Genomic DNA, 16013 nt, shown 5'->3' on the forward strand with positions numbered 1-16013 from the left:
GACCCACGGGTCACGGGTCTCCGGGCATCCGGCTTCCTGCCTGCTGCATCACGTGCGCAGGGGTGTGGGGGGCTGGGGGCCTGCTGCGGGCTCTGCGGGGGGTGGGGACCGGTCGCCGTGTCCCCCTGCTCCCAGGGCTGGAGCGCCCACTCCATCCTGCCCCTCCCCACCCCCACAGCTTCCGGGGGGCCAGCAGGTCGGGCAGTGGCTCCTCCCCGGAACGAAGTCGGGCCCGGCCCCGAGAGACCCCGGCCGGCCAGGCAGCTGACCCGGCCCGGGCGGCAGCAGGAAGTTGGGAAACGCACACGCGCCGTTTCCACATGCGCAGCTGTCACCGCCGGTTTCAACACGCAGCCAGGCCACTGCCAGCCCAGGCTGGGGTCCCGTGCAGGCAGGCCCCCAGGGGGCTGCTGGTCCGGTGTGCACGGGGTGGGGCGAGAATGGGGCAGAACTGACCCCGGCCCCTGCCATCCACACTGGAAAGGGGGTGCTGCCCCCCAAATGCGAGGCTCAGAGCCCTCACGGGGCTGCCCAGGTCGGACTCCGCCAGCAGTGCTGGGGGCGGCCGGTGGCTTCTCGTGGGGTGCCCTGTGGGGCCTCCTGTCCGTCCCAATAAGGGACAGAGCAGGCTGGGGCGGCATCAGCGGGGCGGAGGGAGACAGACGCTGTCACTGTCAGCCCACCTGCCTCAACACCGATCCCCACACGCTCACCCCAGGGGCTGCAGCAGGAGGCGGGGCTGCAGGGGTCCCGGAGTTGGCGAGAAGTGGGGCCAAACCCCCCAACGAATCCAGCAGGGGTTGCCCAGGACGGGCGGCTGCTGTGACGGGGGACTGTGCCCCACAACCGCCCCCCAGGAGCCGCCACTGAGCCACGAGGGCACAGTGGGACCGTGTAGGGACTGGGGCACGGACCCGGGCGTCTCCCCGACCCGTCTCCACCCACCCACCTCCTCCTGGACTGCCCTGCCACGGGACAGCCCTGCCACAGGACTGACCTGCCACGGGACACCCTGCCACGAGACTGCCCTGTCACAGGAACCTCCCCACCCATGGGGCCACCCTGCCCCAGGACCCACGGAACTTCTCTGCCATGAGACCTCCCTGAACAGGACTCCCTGCAGTCCAGGACCTGGGGGCCACTGCTCAGAAGCCACAGACATGCAGAGTACAGGGGGGTCCTCTCTGCTCTCCGGCCCCAGCGTTCCTCCGTGACAGCCACATGGCAGAGGATCTCCTAGGGACACCAGGGCCCTGTGAGACACATCTGTCACACCAGCCCCCAAAGGAGGCTGAAGCGGTGCGGGGGCTGGGACAGGGTGGACTCGGGACTTCAGTCAGACCTGTGAGGGCGGGCAGGGTGCAGGGGCCACAGCACGGCCTGGACCTGCCGTGGGCATGGCGGGAATGCTGCCTCCTGCTACTCCCTCCCGGAAAGGCTGTGTCGGTCTCCAAGGGGCTGGCACGGGAGCAGGGGGCAGGGCTGGTGATCGGGGTCTGGGGGAACAGCCCGTGAGCAATGTGGGGGGACGGCCAGTGACCGGGCTCAGGCTAAGCTGCAGGGCCTCAGGGCTCCGGAGGGAACGGGGGTCCCCACCCTGAGGAGACCAGAGGACACCTGACGAGAGACCGAAAGATTCCCTACCCCTCACTGCCCCCACCGGGGCAATCCCTGCCCTGCTCGGGCCAGGGAGCTGGGGAGGGGGTGACGCTGCTCCAGGCTGGGCTGTCCCACCCCAGGCTCCATGGCCGCGCCCCAGTTTCTCTGATTCAGGCTGCACAGCAAGTTCTGCCCCGGGGAGGCCGCACCCCAACACCTCCGCCCGCCGGCCCGCCCCGGTCTCGGCCTGCCCCGCTCCGCACCCCGGCTTCTTCCCACGGGCTCAGCGGGGCCCCCAGGCCAGCTCCTGTCCTTGAGTAGCCCCCAAGGGGCGCCCCCGGATTTCGGAGAGCACAAGCTCTCCCCTGCGAGCGGCCCCTCGGCTGGCTTCTCCTAGCAGGGTGTTCTCGGGAAGGTTCGGAAGGTTCTGGAAAGGCTGGGGGTTGGCCCTGAAGTGCGCTCAGGACCCTGCCCGTCCACCTCTCCCTGGGCCCGAGCTCTCGTCAAACAAGTCTGGAATCAGGCCTCCCAGCCCCTGGCTCTGGAACAGATGGGGAAACTGAGGCCTGGGAATGGGTGCCTCCGCTCGGGTCCAGGAGAGGGGTCAGGCCCACGCCACCGAGCCCCCCTCGAGGCCAGCGTGAGGAGCCCTGGTCAGCGCCCCGCAGGAACCAAACCCGTCCGACCGCCCGTCCGCCTCGCCCGGCGCCTGGGCAACTATCTGCGCCATCAGGTTTCCCAACCCGCCGGGCGGCCCCGGCCCCAGATAAAGGCGGGCCAGGGGGTGTTTGGTTTGGGCTTTGCCCTGGAGGTGCTTCCACCCCACTTCTGGGGGGGCCAGGGGTGCAGGGCCCTAGGGACACGCCTCCCTCCGGGGCAGGCTTGGGCCGGGCGGGGCGGCCCCTCGGATCCAGGTGAGGGGTCGGGCGCGAGGGAGCGCAGGGGTCCCTGGAGAGCGGGGCACGGGCCGTGGGGCTCTCTCCCGCCGGTCAGCCAAGGGCCGCAAGGCCTTGACAGCGAGGGGCCCCGCTCCTGCCCCTGGACACCCCAGAGCCCGTCAGCCGCGAGTGCCGCGAGCACGCGTGGGAAAACGCCCCTGGGACAACCAGGCCCAAGGCAGGATGAGGCCCCGCTCAGCACCCACCCCGCACCCCCAGGTCACGTCTGGGGCCAGGGCTCAGGCTGCGGCCCCGAGGGGGTGGCCTCCAGGTGGGGCCCGAGTTCCCACACCCCAGGAAGGACACAGGACTCGCTGGGGAGGCCAGGCAGCTCCTGCGGCCACGGGAGACCCCCGCCCCAGACCCGAGGGCAGCAGGCCACCTCCCTCGGCCTCGGCAGGGCCAGCGCCCCGGGGAGGGCGGGAACCTCGGCCGCAGGTGGCCGGGCTCGCCCAGCAGGTGCAGCGGCCCGGCGCTGACTCACGGTCCCGGGACGCCTGGCCCGGCCCAGGCCCGCAGGCCTCACGGCTAGAGCCCCCGCAGCGGGCGGGGCAGCCTGCAAACCTGCTGACCGCGGGAGAAAGGCGTGTCCGGCCGCACGCACGGGCCACACAGGCCAGGGCCCCGGGGGAGCACGCACAGGTGCACACGCGCCTCCCTGCACATGCGTGCAAGTTCACACCTAACTACGCACCTGCACACACGTGCCACGACGTGTACACCTGTAGCCCTGGCACAGGGACACACCAACCCACACACGTGCAGGAACTCAGATACACACGGGTGCTCACGCCAGCACTCAAGTCACATGCACACAGTCGTTCACGCCCACACACACGTGCAACAGGGACTCTGGCTCCCCATGGCAGGCCCCGGGGTGCTCTTGGGGGAGAAGAATGGCCTCCCTGCTTAGCACCCCTGAACTCCCCTCTCCCCACACCCCCCTGCAGGCCTGCTGCCCCCAGCAGGTCTGAAAGACACACACACACACACACACACACACACACTCTCGGCAGGTCCAAGGAAGCCTCCCTGACTCCTCTCTCCTCCGGGCCCAGACCACAAGCCAATCCCGGTCAGCCACAGAAGCCACAGGCTCCCTGGAGTGTGGACGCCGCTGGCCCCAAGGGAGATGAGAAAAAACCAGCACCCAGCGCCCAGGACTGAGGGCTGTGCCCCCCCACCTGCGCCCCTGCCTGCAGGGCCTGACTGCTTCCTGGGGAAAGCCCCCCTGACGTTAGGCAGCCCTGAATGGGTGGGCCCAACACTGGCCCACAGGGCTGAGGAGGGGTGTCACACGGGGCTGCCAATCCTAAGCCCAGGCAGGGCATCCCTTGGCCCCTCTCCTGTCCCATCCCCGGGCCGCACCCAGGACATGGGACAGGAGAGGCCCAGGAGCAGCCACAGGTGGGACGACACTGCCCAGCCCTGCCCCGCACACCCTCGCACCCCTACGGACAAGCACACCCCCACCCCCAGGACGGAGCCAGCCCCACCAGGGCCTCCCGCAGCCTGGGTTTCACTGATGAAATATTCAGGCACAGGGACGCTTGCAGAGGTGCCCGGAGGCTTCCCGGGCTCCTGGACCAGAAGGCGGGTTCGGCAGGATGTGGGCGGGGGCGGGGGGGGGGCAGCCCTGCACAGCTCGTGCACCCAGCCCCGGGCACCCTGACCCCACCACTGCCTCGGGACAGAGGCCCAAGGGGGCAGACGCGGGGACAAGGCAGAGGGACAGAGGGACACACCAGGCACTGGGACCCCCCACTGCATGGGGACCCCCCAGCCCTGCCCCGGGGTTCTGTACAGGCACAGCCGGGAGCTGTAGCCAGAGCTGTAGTCCGCAACTCACTCCCTCGAGGTCCTCCGCCTCAGTTTCCCCTTCTGGAACAAGGCTCAGTCAGTGCCACCCCCATCCAGTCCCTGAGGGAGAATCTACCTCAGCTCTCAGTGCCCACCTGCCCCTCAGGCACAGGCTGACCTGAGTGCACTTCTGCGTGAGCCACAGTGATCGTTCAGCCGGCCTCACTGTTGGGGGAGGGGCGCACACAGCATCCCAGGACCCAACGCCAGGCCTCCGGGCTGCTGCAGACAACCCTGGCCCCGCTCAGTGACACCAGACAGGTCAGTCTGACACCAAGGGGGTGCCAAGCCCCATCTTCACTGCCCTGATGACAGAACAACAAGACCGTGGGCTGGGTAGGATAACCCAGGAGGACTTCCTGGAGGAGGCTTCATGGAAGCAGCTGGTAAGGACCGAGGGGCAGCTAGCAGGTGAGGGGCACACAGGGCAGTGCTGGGCATACGTGAGGTCAGGGACCCAGTAGTCCAGATGCCAGAGAGTAAGCACAACGTCCCACCTCCTCCAGAGGAATCAGGGCGACGCCGGTTTGGGGTGGGGGCCCGAGTGGCTTCTGTGGAGAAACCCCCGACTTCCCTCTTGCCGCGGCTGCCCTGAGTCCCACCCAGGCCCCCACCCCGGCACTAGGCTCAGACCACACACGGGGCCTCCAGGCTGCCCCACGGCAGGTGCCAGGCCAGGGTGGGGGTGGGGCGGGCAGTGCCCAGCGGGCCCGTGGGCAGCGAGGAAGTGCCCTTTCCCACAGTTTCGAAAGATCCTCTTTGCTCGAAGGCCGAGGCAAGTCCAGGGTGACACCACCCGTGGCCGGCCAGGCTCACGGGGCTGGGGGGCAGAGCCTCCGCCGGCAGGGATCCTCTGGACGCACCCCTGTGGGCAGGGCAGCGGCAGTCCGCGCGTGGAGGCTCCCACATTCGCCTGCCGGGCCCCGGGTGGGCCCCGGCGTCACCCCCACCCCAGGGGCCCCACCACCCAGAGCCCCAGCCCCAGCCGGACACGCCCCCACAGGCCTGTTGTGCCCAGTCCCGGGTGGAGCCGCAGGGACACCCCGAGCAGCGGGGCCCCCCACACCTCACCCCAACTCAGGTCTGGGCATGGCTGGGGATCCAGGCACCCCCGCCCGCCCAGGAAGAGGCAGTGGGGGACGGAGCAGCCTGCAGCTCGGGGCTGGGCCTTGCCACGCCTCCCCCACACCCCACTCAGACCCCACAGCTACAGCCCAGGGCCTGCCCCCACGTGGCCGTGGCAAAGGGTGGGACCACCGGGCCTGCGTCCTGCCCCCACCTGCCCACAAGTGGGCAGGGACCAACAGGCCCGCGTCCCTGTGCCAGGCTCCCAATGTCCACCACCCAGAGGACTCCGGGGGCCCCCCACACCTCCTGGCTGTAAGCTGCACCCCCCGCCGAGTCCAGGCCTCCGCCACGCACAGGGACCCCCAGCCCAGCCACGCTGCAGCCCACCCAACGGTGGTCTTCTGAGCACTAGGGCCCGGCCCAGGCCAGGCGTGAGGAGGGGAAACGGAGCCGCACACCCAGGGTCCGTCCCGCCACAGGCTCGGCACCCCAGGCCGGGCCGGGCCAGGAAGCCCGTGGAGACCGGAGGGCGGGGGCCTCGCTCCCCGAGTTGCTAAAAGGAGCCAACGGGGAAGTAAAAATAGGAAATAAAAATAAGATCGCTCCAGCCTGGTTGTTTGTGTCGGAAACCAGGCCCCTCCGGCCGGCCGCCCGCCCGGCAGCCCCGCCGGTGCCCGCAGCGCCCCCGCCCCGGCCCGCGTCCCCACCCCCACCCGCGGCCACAATCAGAGGAAGGACTTCCGGCCTTCCTGAGCCTCCCCCGGCCCGCGGTCGCCGCGCAGGCCAGCACACCCAGGACCAGGCACCCGGCCTGCGGGAGACACGGCGTGGGGCCAGGCAGAGAGAGCGACTGGCCGGCTGGACAGCTGGTCACACGCCTCGCCCTGCACTCGCCCCCCTGCGGCACCCCCAAGCACTGGACTCAGAGCACAGTCCCCAGCACCCGCGTGTACTCACACGCCCACTCGGGCACACACGTGCTGTGCTCACAGGACACGCATAATTGCATTCACGCACTCACACCCCGACCGGAGCACACAGACACATGCTCGGCTCACACACACTCAAGTGACACGCGCCCCCGGGGAGGCAGAGCGGACGGGGCACAGATGAGGCAGGGGCGCTGCCCTGGAGGGGGACAGCCCTGCCACATACGGGGTCCCCTCCCCCGATCTCTGCCCTGCCAGAGCCCCCCACCCTACAGCCTTAGCGCAGAGGGGTGCGCCCCAACCCCGAGTGCCTGGGCCCTGACGCCCAGGGCGCCCGCGGGAGCCCCGCTCAGCTGCCCCGGCTGACGTCGCACGTTCTTGCGGGTCTGGGGCCAGGCGGGAGTCCAGCACGAGGGGGGCAGGGCGTCGGGGGAGCACGAGTCCCCTCAGCACTCAGCCCAGGCCCCACCGCCCGCAGTCCTGAGGGACCCCCGGCGTCAGAGTGCCCACACGAGCTGTGCCACGGGGTGCCCCCGGCCTGGCACCACCACGGGGGCACCCTGGAGTCCCTTCCTGCCTGTGGCGTGCCCTGTTCCACCCTCCGCCATCCCTCTACCCCCACTGCCCCTTCGCTGCCCACTCGCCATCCAGGTCCGAGCTTCTGGGCAGGCCAGGCCCAGGGGTCTTCCCAGGAGGCATCTGGAGAAGCCCTGGGGCCCGGACACAGCTCTGCACAGTGCCAGCCCTGTAGGGGAGACGCCCCCGCTTGATTCCCCAGACGGTCCCCAGCACCTCCAGGCGTGGAACCAAGAATCAAGAGCAAATTGCAGGCTGGCAGAGATACAGAAACTGCCACGCCCCAGCGCACTCCTATGCACCCCACAGGGCCCGCTGCAGAGTGCCCCAACCACTGCCCACGAGGACCACTTCCTCCACCCCCTCTACTCCAGCAAAACAGCCCGTCCACCCCGGACCAGAGCAAGGATGAGATGACTAGCCCCATCCAGTGACCCACCCCAACCACACGGTCAGACTGAAGAGGGAAGCGGGCACGCGACTGAGCCCCCCACCCTCCTGACCAACACAGGCTCCTCCACGGACGCTACAGCACCAACGGCCCCACGGTGGCCAGCAGAGATGGAGGGAGAACAGAGGTGGCCAGGCAATCTGCTGGGAACCACAAGGTCAGCCTCTGACCCCTGCCCCTGCCAAGGGTCAACAGAGGAGCCAGGGACTGGGGCCAGCACCAGGGTGTCCACACAGCTGGCCTCGGGCTGCGCAGGAACAGGCCCTCAGGAGCCCAGCGCCCGCCCGCTGGACCCAGCACACCTGCTCGGGCCATCCCAGAGATGGGCCATCCACCAGAAGCCACGCAGGGGGCCGGAAAAGGGGTCCGACCCCCCAGCATCTGCGTCCACCCCAGCCTGGGAGAGCCTGACCCCTCGGACCCCTGTTCCCTCCAGCGCCCCGCCCAGAGCGGCCCCCGCCCCTCCCTCCAGACCTTGACCCCAGCCAGAGGCAGAAAGTCCAGGCACAGTGCGGGCGGGGCGGTGGCGCCACCTCTCTGGACTCTGGCCCACGGCCTGGGACTGTTTTCCTCCGCCCGGAGAGGAGGGGCCCCAGGAGTGGCCAAGGATGGGGACCTCAAACCCGCCCCAGGGCCGTGCACCTCCAGAACTCGAGCACGATCGGGGACAGGCCAGGCTCAGATGGTCCCCGCGGGGCGGCCGTGGCCCATCGTCCCGGAGCACCGCACCCCAGCCAGAAACCAGGCCAAAAGCCCTCGCAGCCCACTCTGGCCGCCCCGCCAGGGGTTTGGGCTCCCTGCCCACGAGCTCCCACGCATCCCGCGAAGCGCACCATCCCTGACTGCCTCAGTTTCCACAGGCATCAACTGCGCCCGGGCGGGTGGCTCCCCAGCAACGCCCGGCACGGCACTGGCCCGACTGGCCTCTGCAGCTAGTATGAAGGCCAGAGCCGAGAAGCAGGGAGCGAGCCAGCATCGAGGAGGCCAGGAGGCCGCAGGGTTCTAAGTAGAGGGGGCAGTTCCGGCAGAAGGGATGGGAACGGGGGCCCAAGAGAGGGTCCGGCTGGGCCGCGGGTGGTGGCTGGTCAGGGCCCACTGTCCCGCACTCCACTCGCAGCGTCCACCCGCAGCCCAGGTCTCAGCTGTGGGCCCCATGCCACGGGCTCGAAGGGCAGGGAAGAGAAGGGCGGGAGGAGCCAGGAAGGGACATCCGGCCACCCCAACACCCCGAGCGGGCCCTGGGAGGTGTCCGATCTGTAGAGGCCGCCTGGGGCTCAGAGGCAGTGGCCAAGCATCGGGCCAAGCGGACGCAGACACCAGCAGTGGCGGTCCAGCCACCCCCAGCAGGGGTCCCTGAGCAGCTCAGCGTGAGCAGGACTTGGGGACTCAGGGCACGCTGCACCATGTCCGGGGGGGGGGGGGGGGGGAGCGGACAGCAAGTGCCCACGGCCTGCCACTGCCACCCAGGGGCCGCGTGGGGGCCTCACGACAGCTATGCAGAGGTTGCCACTGCCCCACCATGACGCACAGTGGGCACACACGGGCCAGCGAGTGTCTGGAAGCACGTGCTCTGGGGCCGAGCCACAGCCAGTCCCAGAGGGCTACAGACGCTGGCCCCCAGAGGTCCCCAGGACCGTCACGTCGGCTCCGCCCCCGTGCCCAGCTGGTCTGTGACTTCCTCGTCCCAGACAGCACCGGGAGCTGCAGGCCCATGACCCCAGGCTGGCTGGGTCCTTCTCCGAAGGGGCCAGTGTCCAGAAGGCCCCAAGGCCCAAAGAGGCCACAGCCAGAGTGGACAGAGCAGAATGACCTGTGTGGCTGCCCCAGGACCAGGGCCCCAGGGCCCCAGGCTCTGCACCCTGTCCAAGGCCCAGCCGCCTGAAGCCTGGGTCTGCACTCCCTCACCTGGCCCAGACCCAGCAGACAGCCCAGCACAGGACACGCCGGTCAGTACAGAGCCCCAGGACAGGGGGCACGGAGGGGGAAGAGGATCCCCAAACTCGGGCCCTAGAAGCCCACGGACCCCCAGGAAGTCGTGAGGCCCCAGGCCCGTCTCGGTGCCCCTTCAGGCCCTGCGCTGTCCCTGCCACCCTGATTGGTAGCCCGTGGCACCGCCCCCACCCGCTCTCCACTGCAGCCCCACGGGTCTCCGGCCTGGGTCTGCCCTGCCCTGCCCTGCCTGGGGGTGCCCAGCCTCTGACCTGCCCACTTCTCTGGGGCAGACGGGAGGGCAGATCGCACTGGTACTACAGACAAAACCCACCACAGGCCCCAGAGGAGACTGCACATGTACACGCATGTGTGAGCACACATATGTTCATTCGTGAGCATCTGTGCATTGTGTGGATGTGTATGCATGCATCTGGACATCATAGGCATGTGTGCTCACGTGCCAACACATGTTCATGTACACGTGTGTGTCCATACGTGTGTTCACGTGTATGTGTATGCTGCACATAAGCACTGTGGGCATGAGTGTTCGTATGTCTGTACGTGTGCATGAGTTCATGTGTGTTAGTGTGTATCGTGTGTATCCGTGTACTCATGTGAGCATACTGTAGACATGTAGATGCTCATGTGTGAGCTTGTGTTTGTATATGTAAGCATATATATGCTCATGTCTGCACATTAACACACTTCGGATGTGTGCGCTTACATGTGTACACACTGGGCACGTGTGCTTATGTGCATATGAGTACGTTTATCTGTTTGAGAGTGCATATTTGTGCACATGTGCGCGAGTGTGTGAGCATCTTGCACGTACATGTGCATGAGTGTGTGAGCATCGATGTGTGCATGAGTGTAAGCATCTGTGCCCATATACATCCGCGTTTGAGTGTACGTGCATGCGTGCATGTGTGTAAGCATCTGTACATGTGTGCTTGAGTGTGTGTGAGGATCTGTGCACACGTACACGAATGTGTGAGCATGTGTGTGCGCATCCGTGCATGTATGCATGAGTGTGAGCATCAGGACGTGTGTGCATGAGCATGTGGGCATCGTGTGCATAAACGTGAGCATCTGTGCACACGTGCATGTGCACAGCATCTGTACATACATGTGTGAGCGGCTGTATGTATATGCATGTGTGTGAGCATCTGTACGCAAGTGTGAGCATCTGCGCCTATACATGTGCATATCTGTGCACGTGTGTGAGCACCTGTACACACGTGCATGTGCATGTGTTATAAGTGTTCACGTGCACGTGTCTATGTGGGTATGCACGCGTGTGAGCATCTGTGCGCGTTGCTCATGTTCCTGGGTATGCACGCGCAAGCCAGTGCGAACTGATCATGCACGTGTGTGTGCCCGTATGTGTACATTCACCTGTGTGTGAGCCTGAGCAGGTTTCTGACCATGGCACCCCCTGTCCTGAGGGCCAGGTATGTCGCCCACCCCCCATGCCTGCCCCGTGCAGCTGGGGCCGCTCCGTGCCTCCAGCCTGCCCGCCTGTGCCCACAGCTGAGGAGAGCCTGGACAAGCCACTCCCCAGAGGACCCCCAAAGGGATGCGGCGAGGTCCAAGGAAGCGTCCTCCAGCCTCAGCCCCAGCCCCAGCCCCGATCTCAGAGAACGAGGCTACTCCTGGGGAGCGGACGGGACTCGGAAGGCCCAGCCCAGGCCCTGGCCGCATCACAGGCAGCCCCTTCCCGGGCCGATTGCAGCCCAGCTGCTCAGGGGGCCCCACAGTCTGCAGCCGGGAAGGGGGCGTGGCTCCCCGGGGCACTGCCTCAGGGGGCCCAATCCCAGGGCTGGCAGGTCGGCCTGAGAGGCTCTGTGAGTCCAGAACACAGCAGGAGCCCACAGCCGGGCCAGTGGCCGGCCTGGAGCGGCCGGTGGGACCCAGAGGAAACAGACAGGCAGGGATCCAAGGCCCAGCGGGAGCCCAGGCCAGGCTTGGTCACCTGTCCTGCCCAGGCCAGAGCTCAGCGCGGGACACTGACGGGGCAGATGCACGGGGCACCAGGACGCGGCCAGTGCGGGCCCCACTCTCCCGTACGCGCGGCCCATCCTATTTTCCTGCTTTCTGCTCCATTTCACACTCGTTCAGCTGCTGAGCCAGACAATCGCTCTGGAACTCCGGGGTGCGATTTCCCTGTCTGGGAGGCACGGGGCACAACTGCTCAGAACATCGGGCACTGGCTCAGTGGCCATCCGCCCCTCACGGGCCGAGGCTGTTGGGGACAGGCTTCTGCAGCAGGCCAGGCATCCAAAGCTGCCCAGCAGCTGACCTTGACCCCTCTCCCCTGACCTTGACCCCCTGACCCCTGCCCAGGGTTCGTCCTCACCCCAACCCTAGAGGTTGTCGGGGAAGGGGCGGGGGTCGGGGGTGCACGTGCCAAAGGAGTCTGAGCCAGCGCGGTGGCAAGAGGAAGGGAGAGGTGGGAGGGAAGGGGAGTGGCAGGACGGGCTGGGCGCCCACCCAGGGCACCGCACATCGACCCGCTTCTGGATCATCGGGTCAAAGATTGCAAAGGCGAACCTGAGTGGACACCAGCCCCTCCAGCCGTACCGTGGAGCTCGGCCCATCCCTGTCCACTGCACAAGCCAGAGGGAAGAGGCGTCTCGGGACGAAGCCGGCCGCCCGCCCAGACAAGCCTCCAGCGCGAGGCAGGTCCCAGCCTGTGGGTCTCAGCCCTGACGCCCAGGAGGGGGCCGGCTGGAGCCTGCTCGGGCCTCTGCGGGCCGGCGCCCTCTCCTGAGGCGGGCAGCTGTGGACCCGAGTCCCGCAGCCCCAGGGGGGCACCTCGGGAAGGGCCCCTCGGAAGGCTCTCCAAGCGTGGCGCGGGCCTCCCGGGGGTGTGGCTCCCCAGGGCCCTGAAGGACGGGCACAGCTGGGCGAGCCGGGCAGCAACTCCACCCACCCGGGTCTGGGCAGTGGGGGTCAGGGCACAGCCCGGCCACCCGCCTCAGGTAACAGCCAGGCCAAGGCCGCCTCTGGGGGCTGTTTTTCTGGCCTGGACACTTCCCTGGTGGACAAACAGAGCCCCCACCACCTTTACCCAAACAAGTGCTCGGGGCCCCTGGGCCGGGCCCAGACCGAGGTGCGGGCAGGCCGCCCCGGCCGGCTCCCGGGAGCCACGTGACCCTGTTATTTCGGGAGGCCCCGGAATGTGCTATTTTGGGTCCTGGGAGTTCTGACCCTCCTTTCCAGAAGCCCCTCACGGGGGTTCCCGCAGGCCTCAACGTGAGCCCCGGGGCAGGCCCTGCCTGCACGCAGCTCCCCACATGCCCGCCCTCTTCTCAGCACATGGCCGAGCGGGGGCTGGAGGGGGTCCCTGCAGGCCGGACCTCGGGCAGCCCCCTTCTCCCCTGCCAGCCGGGGCACTCATGCCCTGGGCAGCAAGCCGCAACCTCAGAGCGGTGCCGGGGCAGGGCTGGCGGCAGGGCCACTGGGCAGGTGAGGCCGGGCCTGGGGCCGGGACGCAGGGCACTGGAAGCCTGGCCCCGCGCCGAGCGGCCACCCAACCCGGCCCGCAGCTCCAGGCCCTGGCCCGGGTGGCCAGAGGGGTCTGGACAGGCCCGGCCGGCCTCCCCACCCCCGGGGTTGCGCTGGTGTTGACAAAAGGCTGAGGCCAAGCAGCCGCTTCAGCGGGCCTTCAACTTGCTGGTCAGAAGCTCGGGAAAAAAATAGAATGTAATCAACGCGGGACAGCGCGGCCAGGCCGGGGCGGGGGCCGGCCCGAGGCCAGCGGCAGGTCGGGAGCGCCCGTTCCCTGCACAGGCCCCCGCGCCCCGCACCCGCTCCGGCGGGGCAGAGCCCCTCGCCGCGGCCCCCCGGAGGGGAGCCCGCTCCCGGCGGCCCGCACGCGGCGGGGCTCGGGGCCGGGCGGCGCCGCCCGCGGGCCGCGGCCGCTCAGTCTTCGCATCCGTCGGATGGGCTCGTGGGCGCGGATGGGCTCCGATGGGCCCCGCGGCCCGCCGGGCGCGGGAGCCGCGCCGCCAACTTGGCTGGCGCTCGGCACCGGGGCCGCCCGCCGGGGTCGCCGCCGGGCGAGGCCCGCACGGGTCCGCTCGGGATCAGCTGTTCCAGTTTCCACTCGGCGCAGGTGAGCCCCCGCCGCCGGCCGGCCTGACAGCCGCGCGCCGGCCCCCGCGCCGGCCCCAAAGTCGCCGCCCCCTCCCCGGCCCGGCGCGGCGCGGCGCGGCGCGGCGCGGGCGCCCGGCCGCCTCCGCCCGGCGCGGGGGTCCGCGCAGGGCCCCGCGGCGGGCGGGCGGGCGGGCGCGGCGGCGGCGCCGGGAGGCCCCGCGGGGGCCGGGCCGGGGGCGCACAAGTTGCGCGGGCCGCCCCGGGCCCCGCGCGCTCGGGCCGCCCCAGGCCGCCGCGGGCCAGGGCCGCGGCCGAGCCCCGCGCCGCGCGCCCCCCGCCGCCCGGAAAAGTTGCCGCGGCGCCCCCCGCCCCGCCGCGCGCCGCCGCCGCCGCCGCCCCGCCCGCGCCCGCCGGCCCCGGGCACTCACCGAGGGGCAGGAAATGCTTGGTGTCCATGGCGGCGGCGGCGCGGCGGCCCCCGGCGCGGCCGGCCGGGCCCGGGCGGCGGGAGCCGGCGGCGGCGGCGGCGGCGGCGGCGCGCGGAGGCCGCGGCGCGGCGAGTTGTTGCAAAAGTCGCCCAACAATGTAAACTACTTGTGCCTGCGCGCCGCCGCCGCCGCGCGCGCGCCCGCGCCGCGCGCCCCCGCCGCGCGCCCGCGCCCCGCTCGGACCGCCGCGGCGCCGGCGGAGGGGGTGGGGGGAGCCGCGGGGAGCCCGCGACGGGCGCGGGCTCGGCGCAGCGCCGCCCGGGCGCGCCCCGCCCCCGGGGCCCGCGCCCCGCCCCGCCGCGCGCCGCGCCCCGCCCCCGCGGCCCGCGCCCCGCCCCGCCGCGCGCCGCGCCCCGCCCCCGCGCGCCCCGCCCCTCGGCTCGCGCCCCGCCCCGCCCGCCGCCGGGCCGCGCGCCCCGCACCCCGCCCCCGCCGCCGCCGCCGCCGCCGCCGAGTGGCGCGCGCCCTGCAAACTTGCAAGTTTGCCTCCGCCAGGGGGTCCCGGGAGCCGCGCGGAGGCGGCGTGGGAGGAGGCGGGCGCGGCGGGGGCGGGAGCTGAATTCCCTCCCCGCCTGCCAAAAAAAAAAACTATCCGCGCGGGGCGGAGGGGGGAGGAGAGGGAGGAGGGGGAGGAGGAGGAGGAGGAGGAGGGACGAGAGCGGTCTGGCCATTGTCTGTGCGGCCACACAAAGCGGCCAGGCCAGCCGCGCTTTCGCCCGGCCCGAGCCCCGAGCCACCACAGAGCGGCCGGCACGTGGGGAAACTGAGGCCCCGTGGCGCGAGCCCTGCCCGTCTCCCCAGTCGGGCCGCTCTCCCCCCGCGCCCCCTCTCCGGGTTTGGTCCACCCACGCAAACATACTTCTAGGCCAAAGAGAAAACAGGCCCCTGGGCACCCCCTGCGCCGTCCTGCAGCGCAGCGGGCCGCGTGCGCACTCGTCGCCAGACTTCCTGGGGCTGGGCGCTGGCCGGGGCTGGGTGCGCGCCCTGGACCGCTCTGCCCTGCCTCGAGTGCAGAGCGCCCAAGGAGGCCCCCTGGGGTCTCCCGGAGCCGAGGGGTGGGTGTGAGGGCGAGCCCCACGCACTCCTTGGAAGCCAGCCAGCTCTTGGGAGGAGGGTGCCGGGTGGCCACCCCCAGGGAGCAGCTGCCTCCCTGCCCAGGGTCCAAGCTGGGCCCCAGCACACCAGTATGACCAGGGAAGTGGGGCAGGAGTGACCTGAGGATGGACAGGGGGCAGTCACTGGCTGGGGAACCCTGTTCTCGGGTCCCCGGGCCTGTCCTTTGGGTCTTGCTTGGTCCCCTCTCTAGAAAGCCCCTGGTCTAGCTTCTCCCCAACACACCCCTGTTCGGTGCCACCATCCCATCCCGGCACCCATCCGTGTCATCCCACCCACTCCAGAACACCTAGACGTCCTTCCGGACGGCGCTGGACACCACGCTGGACACGCGTGGGTGAGGCAGGAGCGGCCGCAGGCACCAACAGGCCCCAAGCCCCGCAGGCCCCCCCGCTGTGCCCTTAGCCAAGGGGCACTCCACGGGCACTGGGGAATCCGACCTCGCACTCTGCTGGCCGGGCCAGGCCCACACCAGCGCCCTCTGCTCCGTGACAGCCGCTGCTGCGTGCCCACCTGGGGGAGTGGGCGCAGGGGGCCCGGAGGGGAAGCCAGCCTGGGCTCCCGGCCTTCCGCTCAGGACCCTAGGAGAGGGCAGAGGCAGGGAGGGGAGGGGGAGGAAGGTGGAGGGATTGACCTAGAGCCAGACAAGCCTGTACCGCATCCGTTCTGCCTCAGTTTCCCCTCCCGTGGGGAGGGGGAGGAGGCCCACACGGGGCTGGGAGATAAGCAGAAGGCAGAGACCCTAAGTGGTATTTACGGGCTCTTATGACTGTTATTAGAGCCCAGTCCGGCAACCCCCCAGGGGATAAGACACGCCCACCAGGACCCCAGGCCTGCAGAGCTGGGCACCGACCTCTGGGACCACAGGCTGCTGTGGAGCAGGGGGGGTCTGGGAGGGGATGGATCCGAGGGAGAGCCGCCGAGCGGGCAGGCCCGGGCAGGCCGCCTGTGGGAAGAAGCT

At 69.9% G+C, this 16013-nt stretch overlaps 1 protein-coding gene across 1 annotated transcript in view; it reads right to left on the reverse strand.

Annotated features, from left to right (window-relative positions):
• The window catches only part of RXRA (retinoid X receptor alpha), a 34133-nt gene extending 20165 nt beyond the window's left edge, over nt 1–13968 (reverse strand). The window contains exon 1 of the mRNA XM_056132735.1: nt 13880–13968. Within this exon, the coding sequence (XP_055988710.1) occupies nt 13880–13907 (28 nt within the window). The 5' untranslated portion in view covers nt 13908–13968. The remainder of the gene's footprint in view (nt 1–13879) is intronic.
• Nucleotides 13969–16013: the final 2045 nt, after the last annotated feature.

This window comes from Sorex fumeus, unplaced genomic scaffold (genome assembly GCF_029834395.1).
Source record: "Sorex fumeus unplaced genomic scaffold, SorFum_2.1 ptg000095l, whole genome shotgun sequence".
NCBI classification, from domain to species: Eukaryota; Metazoa; Chordata; class Mammalia; order Eulipotyphla; family Soricidae; genus Sorex; species Sorex fumeus.